General features: G+C 34.6%; 2 protein-coding genes across 2 annotated transcripts; one reads left to right on the top strand and one right to left on the bottom strand.

The window, feature by feature from the left end:
• Positions 1-2774: 2774 nt before the first annotated feature.
• Positions 2775-4192, top strand: LOC18013954 (S-locus-specific glycoprotein). Its single transcript, XM_024153504.1, is given in 2 exon segments — positions 2775-2907; positions 2910-4192. Coding segments are annotated over 2 exon segments (1416 nt in total).
• A 2487-nt stretch (positions 4193-6679) lies between these two features.
• LOC112084382 lies at positions 6680-9124 on the bottom strand. Its single transcript, XM_024153503.1, has 10 exons — positions 8934-9124; positions 8610-8755; positions 8426-8528; positions 8221-8345; positions 8049-8119; positions 7834-7935; positions 7558-7757; positions 7186-7309; positions 6934-7101; positions 6680-6841 (listed from the first exon to the last, which is right to left on the bottom strand). The coding sequence occupies exons 1-10, from the start codon at positions 9122-9124 to the stop codon at positions 6680-6682; spliced, it is 1392 nt and encodes a 463-aa protein (XP_024009271.1).
• Between the last annotated feature and the right edge of the window lie 935 nt (positions 9125-10059).

The following is a 10059-nucleotide window of genomic DNA, read 5'->3' as shown; positions in this document are numbered from 1 at the left end:
CGACTGGTCATGACCGGGCAGAGGATCCAGTCGTTATCCGCCAGGAGCTCCATCATATGCCGATGCAGTATGAGACCAAGATCGACCAGTTGTACGGTCTTTTCGAGATTATGGGGGCCGACAACCCGTTGCTCCATGAGCAGTTGGACAGATTACGGGCAGCTGGAGTCGTCGGGGCATCTTCTTCATCCTCTAGGAGGCAACCACCGGTGCAGACGGATGAAGAGATGTTCCGGTCTCTCGGGGTTGATCCTCCTAGAGCCGGAGATCAGGCGCCGGAATCCTCCAACCGAAGAGCCGGCAAGGAACCTGTGGAGCAAGATGGGGATCCGGAGCAGGATGATGCGGGGATAGACGACATTAGTTTAGAGTTAGATCTTTGATAGATTTTTTGTAATTATTATAAATTTTTTTATTTTGAATTTTAAATAAATTTTAATTTTAATTTATTTCTTTTTTTAATTAAATAAATTAAAAAGTTCTTCGCCGAGACCCATAAGAAGAAGAACGGCGAATTCACGGATCGGGCGGAGGCGACCTACAACGCCGTCTGTGCCCAAATCGAGGAGCGGCAGACGTAGCTCACTCAGCACGTGCCTCCGACGTCTCCCGGAGGTAGCTCAGTCCAGTTCACCCCGACTTTGATGGTGGCGAAGATGGACCAGATCTTCGAAGAGCTAAGTTTAATTTACTTTCTTTTTTCTATTTAGTTTAATTTTAACTTTATATTGTACTGTTTTACACAAGTTTTTTACATTTTTCAGGTTGCCCCTCGGAAGAAGGACCGGGTTTTAGGGATGGATCCATCCGTGATACCCCAGTCGCTACGGCGACTAGTCATGTCCGGGCAGAGGATCCAGTTGTTATCCACCAGGAGCTCCATCAGATGCAGACGCAGTATGAGATGAAGATCGACCAGTTGTACGGTCTCTTCGAGATTATGGGGGCCGACAACCCGTTGCTCCAAGTGCAGTTGGACAGATTACGGGCAGCTGGAGTCGTCAGAGCATCTTCTTCATCCTCTAGGAGACAACCACTGGTACAGACGGACGCAGAGATGTTCCGATCTCTCTGAGTTGATCCTCCTAGAGCTGGGGATCAGGCGCCGGAAGCCTCCAATCGAAGAGCCGGCAAGGAATCTGTGGAGCAAGATGGGGATCCGGAGCAGGACGATGTAGGGATAGACGACATTAGTTTAGAGTTAGATCTTTGACAGGTTTTTTTGTAATTATTATAATTTTTTTTATTTTGAATTTTAAAGAAATTTTAATTTTAATTTATTTCTTTTTTAATTAATATTTAATTCGGATTAAATTAAATTAATATTTTTTTATTTCATTGAATAAAAAACGTCGTATAATCGTTCTAATATATTTATTATTTATATAATAAATCGTCGTAAAATCATCGTAATTCGTACAGTCCAATTACAACCAAATATTCGTCGTATAATATACGACTATTTTACGACTAATATACGACGGTTTTTTACGATGGTTTTACGACAAAAAGGAAAAAAAAAACTATTACGATCGAACTACGACAAAATATACGTCGTCTATTATACGACGAACCTACGTCGATTTTTAACGATAACTTTACGACGGTTACGCTGAAAACCAAATCGAGGCAAATCGATGTAAAGTTGTTGTAACCATTACGACGCTTTTACGAAAAGTTCATATTACGTCGATGTTACGACGATTTATAACCGTTCTAGATTGTAGGACGATTTTACGACGAAATGTCGTTTACAACGATGAATTTACGACGATTTCTAAACCATCGCTACTTCGTTGTAATAAGGCCTTTACAACGAATTTACGACGGTTTTGGCCGTTGTAAAATGGTGTTTTTCTTGTAGTGAAATTTCGTCAGAAATCTAGAAATTTCCAACAGATTATCCAAAAAAATAAAGAGGGGATATTGCAAACTCATAGATAGAGAGGATGGTCGTCTCTAGTTTCTTGCAAATGAGATGATTGTATAGTTGCTCAATGGTATTTCTATGCCCAATAATTGTTGGCAAATCTCCTAAAATCAACATATTGTGAGTAGATAGTGTTCTTATTTGTGCTAGTTTGACACGTCCTTGTTGACAACATATTATGTATATTGAGAAAGATTAGGACATGGAGATTACCTTGCATAAGCAGAGATGAATATGGATTTGCGGAGCATAGTTTTATGAAATGTAGAATCATGAATTAGTAAAACTAGAACTTGATTAAGAGAAAGGGTGTGAGTAGACGTAAAGTAATGGCGGAAGGATCAGTTAACTATAAACCAATTTTATTGACTTCATTTTTTCGGTTATAACTAGAAACAAATTTTACCGAAGTATAAACAAATTTATAACTGATCTAACTAAAAATTACAAAACTTTGAGGATTGTGTCATAATTGAAGCTCTTCGAACGTACCGAAGAATGCATATACGAGCACCATAGCATTTCTTTCATGGGACGAGGATCATGGATGAATAAATATACTTGTTGAAAAACATACTACATGTTATGTTGCATGAGAAACTAATTTCACGTTGTAAAGTTATTGTTGACTAATGATAGTCATCTCTTGAAAATATATTTAATGAGGTGCTAAAAAAGTCACAAAATTGTGGACATAACATTTTGCTTGTCTGCTGAAAACAATTTATTAATCTAGGATTAAAACAAAACCAAAATATGCAGTTTAAAATCAAAACAATGCTCTTTAGGTAGCAAAAATGGACTTCTATAAATAAAGGATGAGATTATTAAGTGGTGAAGAGAGATGAGAGGTGTAATACCAAACTATCACCACTCTTACACTTTCTTCTTTTTCATTGTCTTAGTTCTGTTTCGTCATGCATTCTCGATCAATACTTTGTCATCTACAGAAACTCTTACAATATCAAGCAACCAAACCATGTGTCTCCCGGTGATGTCTTTGAGCTTGGTTTCTTCAAAACCACAACACAAAGCAGCTCTCGAGATGGCGATGATGATCGTTGGTATCTCGGGATTTGGTACAAGACAATCTCTAAAAGAAGCTATGTTTCGGTTGCCAACAGAGACAATCCTCTTTCCAACTCCATTGGAACCTTAAAAGTCTCTAACGATGCTAACCTCATCCTCCTCGATCGATCTGATACTCCTGTCTGGTCAACGAATCTGACAAAAGCTGTGAAATCTCCTGTCGTGGCAGAGCTTCTTGCAAACGGAAACTTTGTGCTCAGAGAATCCACAACTAAAGATCCAAACCGGTTCTTGTGGCAAAGCTTTGATTTTCCGGTGGATACTTTGCTCCCGGAGATGAAAATTGGTTTGGATCTCAAAACAGGACACGACAAGTTCCTCAAATCTTGGAAGAGCCCAAATGATCCATCAAGCGGAGATTTGTCGTTCAAACTCGAAACTCAAGGGTTACCTGAGTTTTATCTTTGGAAGCAAGATTTCAAAGTGTACCGAACCGGTCCGTGGAATGGAATCAGGTTTAATGGTATACCAAAGATGCAAGATTGGAGCTACGTTGTTAATAGTTTCATAGAGAACAGAGAGGAAGTAACGTACACTTTCAAAGTCGCAAACCGTAGCATCAACACGAGATTTACACTGACTTCAGATGGGTAATTACAACAGATTTCGACAGTGGAGGAACAGAACATCTCTTGGTTTATACCGCAAGATGAGTGCGATTTGTACATGACATGTGGTCCTTATAGTTATTGTGACATGAAAACGTCACCGATTTGTAATTGTATCCGTGGTTTTGAACCAAGATATCCAACGTCAGGGGCCTCGGGAGAGACGTATGATGGTTGTGTGAGGAGGTCGCCGCTGAGCTGCGGAGGACAAGGGTTTTTGCGGTTGAGCAGGATGAAGTTGCCTGAGACAAGTAGAGTGATTGTGGACAAGACAATCGGGTTAAAGGAATGTAAGGAGAGATGTGATAAAGATTGTAATTGTACCGGGTTTGCTAATACGGATATTGGAAATGGTGGATCGGGTTGCGTGTTGTGGACCGGTGAGCTAGTGGATATGCGGACTGACGTGGACTCTGGTCAAGATTTTTATGTCAAAAGCGATGCGACGGCTACAATTAGATGTGGATCGGATATTGTGAAATGGTTTATGAAATTTCAAGGAATCAGAATTTTATATGCAGTTATGCAGATATATATGTGGTTTTTGGAAATTCATATCCATTAAAATATTTTGAAATAATAATATAAAATAGAGTTGTTACACTCAAGATCACTTTTTGATTTTTATTTACACAATATATTAATTTTTGCTACTCTAACACTTTATCACCTTTTTACATTGGTTGAAAGACAATTATTTTCTTCTATCCTGTGTAATTTATTAGCTAAAAATAAAATAAAAGGAAAAATAAAAAGTCTCTCTTTTATCTTTTTCTTCAGAACAATATGATACACATGTACACAATTACATATCATTTACATAATTTATGCGAATTATATATATAAGTAAACTATTATGAAATGAGTATCAAAATATATAGACATAAAATAGATATAACTGATATATAAGTTTGGAAAAAGAAAGGAAAGAGAAAAAAATAAAAAAGAAGAAAGCAAATAGTAATAGTAATGTCGAGAAGAGAGAGAAAAATATTTTTTATTTGTTTTATCTTTAATCAATAAACTAGGATACTGGCCCACACGCATGTGCGGGCATAACATGTTTTAATGAAATTGTCATATATTTGGTATGCTATAATTTTGGTATATATTACAACATATATTGATGCAATGACAACTATGTATGGTTGGTGTACATGCATGTGCGGTTATGAGATTTTTCGTTACCACCTGCAAACACTATGTTTGTTGATATATGGTTGTTGCATTTTTTGGTGTTTAGGTATTAAAAACCATTTGTATTGCTTCTTATTGCTTTAAACCGATCAAAAAAAAAATCCATCAACGTTTGTAGAAATATTTCTAAATTGTAACACTTTCAATTTGACTTATGCGGCTAAGTGGTTGATCCGCACATGCGTGCAGACCAACCACCTAGCCGATAAATCTATGTTTTTCTTGTATGCATCGTTTTTTAAAGAGTACAACATATTTTTCTATTAGTGTATTCCTACACTGAAATTATAGCCTTTTGGACCAAAAAGCAAAGCCCTAGTATTGTAATTTCTAGAACTTGTAATTAATTTAAAATATCAAATAATGAGGTAGATAGTTACCTCTCCATTTAGTGAAAGAGAAAAATCGCAATACAATAATATGCCTAGAAGACCTTTCACGATTCGTCCAAAGATCTTCAAATTTTCTTGCCAAGTTATCACAAGCAATACATTTCAAAGTTTTTCCACTGTATATTTAAATCATTTAGAACATTATTATTATACTTTAAAATTGGCTTCAAAATAAAAAATATAAAAATAACAGATGTTCTCAGAATAAGTTGTACAGACCTGAAATCTTGAATTTTAAAACGAATAAGTGGACGTTCCGTGGGTGTGTCCGATGCAGTGGCGGAGCCACATGCATTAGCATGGGGTCATTCGCCCCCAACCTATTTTAAAAAATTGGTGTAATTTAGTAGTGTTCAATGTTAATGCCCCCTCTTATAAAATTATATATACCTTTGTATGCCCCCAATCAAAGAAATTGCTGGCTCCGCCACTGGTCCGATGTATCGGACATAGGAATCCTAACTGAAGTTTCTGAACAAATGTGACAACGCCGAGAAGATCAACTGCAACAATAAAGGTGTGCCTTTAAATACATGTTGGAGTTCCTTAGATAAACGATTTTTTTAAAAAAAGTTGTAAGAAACATACCAAGATATCTATCTGTATGAATAAATCTATATAAAATATTTATGAAATTACAAAAAAAATATATTCCTCTTGAAGACTTCGGATCGGTTTTCTCAACAATGGTATCCTCAAGGAAATGTATATGATAGTTGTTTGATAATATACTTGGACGAATCACTCTGTCAGTAACTTCAAAATTACCAAGAAAAAACCAATCTCCTTCAACCAATTCATACTCGAATTTGTCCATAATATCATATTGAATAGTAGACAAGATGTGATTGCCCTACACGGTTTATAAAAATAAATAATTTAGGAAAACATTCCTAAAACATATAAACGGCAAATCTTTTCAAACTTGAAAAACTTACAAATTCATCCGCAAGAACTAACATCCGATTAGGTCGATCGAAGAGAGTATAATCATAATAATCTTTTAGTGTCTGAACACAAATACGATATCCACCGTTTGAAATCTGAAGATCGGAAAGTCTTTCACAAGGAGACATTATTTGTTTTAATAATTTTGTGAAGATGGAATATGAAAGAGTATAAGGAAATGAATAGTTTTCTTTGTGATGGAGTAAAACGGTTGCTGTTTTAATATCGTCTTAATTGGAACTCTCGTGTAAATTTATGACAGTTGGTTGAAAATAAAAAATCACAAATTAAAAGTGCAAAAAAAATAATTAGGGAAAAACAATCTAGGGCAACATTAAAGTTCCACGATTAAATCAAATACGCCAAAAGGTTCCACAAATACCCCAAACAAAATAAAGAATAGAGTTCAAACGTTATCCACCCATGGGACAAATTGGTTACAAATATCAAAAGCAATAATCAATCACCAGCAATGCATTTCTGCAATAAGTTCATTACGATGTCTTGCTTCTTCATTACTTCATTGGGATCTCTTGCTTCGGTCGCTTTTTGTTAACAGATTTTTCACCTTCATCCAAATAGTCGGGACTCTTAATTACCTTCTTAGAAGAAGGAGTGAGTGAAGATCCAGACGATGGATTCTCAAGTTCGTCTGAACTCATAAGCATCAACGGTTGCTGGAGATATAGGTACATACTTTATGTTTTAATTTGACTAAACGATGAAAAAAGCGAGATTTAAAATTTTGTAAAAATTTATCATATATTACCTCTGATCGAGAATCCCACTCAGTCATAATGTCGACATCTTGAGACCATAGTTCTACTACATACGGAGACTGGCTTCCTTTTGTATGTTCTTCTGAAAGTATTATTTTGAAAAGCATCCTCATAGTTAGGAGCTTTGTCAAGCCATCAGGGAGCCCTCTTGGTAAATCCTGCGCGTCATTATATATAATGGATTAATATTATTTAAGAAAATGTAAATATTGCATAATGTACAAAATTTTTACACAACTAACTTCATCATTTTGTTCCATTATAGACTCAGCTGAATGACCTAACAACCTTTGAGCAGTGTCATCAAACATCAAGAAGCGGACATCGACGTCTGAATCATCAGTTACAAATAATACAATGTAGTACCTAAATTATTTGAAATATAATAAAAGAATGAGTTATTTAAACGTTACAATCATAAACATGTAATGTAGTGCCGGAATAAATGTATGATGAGACGAATCAATGTAATAAAATAAGGCGAACATTAATACAGTCAATCAGAGAAAGTCAATATTTCTAATTCTGCTATATGTGCTAAATATATTACCTAAGAAATACTTAATGAGATAAGTAATGTTTTCTTTACTTTATGGGACAAATCATTGTATTACCTTGCGACGATGGTATTATATGAATAAATATCACCACAATTCTTGCAACTGAAAAGAGGAATCCTCTTATCGTAATCTTCATCATCAGACATAATTCCATGCTCTAAAACTTTGATGTTGCAAGGTTTGCATGCCCAATAATACCACAGCTTTGAAGTGTCAATGTCTTTGACCGTAACGCATGTTACAATCTTGCCAGGCTATAACAAAACCATTAATATGTATATAGTTAAATGTAAATATATTTATACCATTTTCAAAATATATAGCTCATACCACTTTTTTATCACGGATTCCAGCTATCGTCCGCCTCCTATTTTTCACACCTAAGAATTCTTCACGGTAGTCAATAGCACCACCCCAAGAAGTCGAATAACTCTGTTCAGCATGCACAATCATTTGATTGTTTTTTGGCAACCTACAAAAACGTAATCTTATAATTATATAGATTCTAGAATTTTAAAATAATATTAAATTGTCACATAACATACTTTTCTCTGAAGTCTTTCACGATCAAACAGAATCTTGGTGGAGTTGAAAGCATTTGATATTGAAATGTCCCCTATACTAGGAAAACATTAAAAAGGAATAATTAACAAACTAATCCAAACCCTAAATCTCTAAAAACTGTATATATATGAATAGGGGATATAGTGATCTAACCTTTGTACTCTTTTATACAGACAAATCGCATTACACACACAACAATAGCAGCCATATGTTTATCAGTGTACTCAACAGTTGCTTTAGCATATTGTCCCCATAGTGTACATTTCAGTTGGACATCGCTTCATCAGTAAACATATTAGTGTTAAATTTTTTAAAAATATTGTTATGTTTATATTGGTATGATATCATAACCACTTACTTGGTATCCCGAAGTGTTATCATCAATTTCTCGCTGATCCCACTTTTTCCTTTAGTTTTTATAACTTCCATACTCCCAACGGTGACAATTTGTCCAATGACATCTTAAAGAAAAAATATTTGTATTCAATGATAAATATGTACATTATTATAATATAAATTTCATAATAAAGATGATGACATACCGATGAGGACATCATTGTCGAGTTTGTCTTCCTTGATTGACCTGAAATCAGAAAAATATTTCTCTGGCAAATCTGATGGAAAATCATTAATCTCCTTAGCACGGGTTGTCCTGCACAAAGCGATCTTGTATGGTAATGGAGTCGTCCTAAAATCACCATAGTATTCTTTAATTATGAAACAATTAATAGAAAGTGATTTTCCTTCTATAAGGATCCCTTTATGTTTTGCGGTGATTTCTTCATCAACAGTAGCGTGAATCCTAGTGCCCCGTGAATCACACGTAAATAGTATTACTATATATTCTGTAGATTACTTAAAATAACAATAAGAAAAATACATAAGATCGCATACAAACCTCTTCGTCAACCAATACCATTTCTATAACAAAGTCAGACTGCCTATTCTTGACTTTCCAAAGTGAAAATATAGTAGCTCTAACTTTCTGAATTTCACTTGATTGATCTAATTTGGCAAATTGAACTATAGCAGCTGAACGTCTGCGGACTAAAGCCATTTTTGTGAATGAGAATGATAGAGTTTTAGGGTTTACGATAGGTGGTATATATAGGGAGAGGAAGTGAATGAAAACAATTTTAAAATGATGTTAGGCGGAAATTCAATTATTTGGAGAAAGAGAATGAAATGAAGAATATGGATATTCGGAATGTACGTAGAAGTAGGTATTGTTACGAGAATATTTGAGAATCAATATATTCAAATTGATTTTATTGCCCAAACTGATGTCTAGTATTAAACTGTAACATAAATTCTTGTTTCTTTTTGAAAAATTAAGATTTCTGTATATTTTGTTACATTAACTCTGGTAAATCCTGCTAATAGTTAATGTAATCTTTCATTTTTGGAATCATTTCTATTTTCTGACGCAGAAAAGTTTTTAAAAATCAATAATTTCAATAAATTTAGAAATGAACTTCTCAGACGTATAGGGCCAAATAATGTTTTTAAAAACAGATAATTGGGCCGGGTCGGGTATAAAGATCCGCGTGTTTATCCGTTTGTGATTTTCTCGTTTCTTAATTATTTTATATCATAAAAAATTTGGACAGAATTTACACATCAGCATCATCATCCAATGAAATTACGCAGAGGTAACGACCTTGCCATGTCACATTTGACGTGGAATAAACGTCATCATTGACATTAGCAAGGGAGGTTTTCTAAGCCAATCAAATTAAAACAATTCGGATTTTTTCATTAAATTACATTCTCATTTAATATATAGGATTATAAACGGTAAAAAAGAGATAATTGTCTTTCAACCAATGTAAAGTGTTATAGTAGCAAAAAGTGATATATATGTAAATAAATAAAAAAGTGATATTGAGAGTAAATTATTCAAAATTATATTGATTTCTTATATGAATCAAAGTCTTAATAGTCCATGTATCTTATTTTTTATATCTGATCAGATGAAAAACGTATTTCGAG

This window comes from Eutrema salsugineum, unplaced genomic scaffold, assembly GCF_000478725.1.
Source record: "Eutrema salsugineum unplaced genomic scaffold, Eutsalg1_0 scaffold_4, whole genome shotgun sequence".
NCBI lineage: Eukaryota > Viridiplantae > Streptophyta > Magnoliopsida > Brassicales > Brassicaceae > Eutrema > Eutrema salsugineum.
The sequence above is the reverse complement of the archived record's forward strand: the minus strand, read 5'-3'. Positions and strand labels throughout refer to the sequence as shown.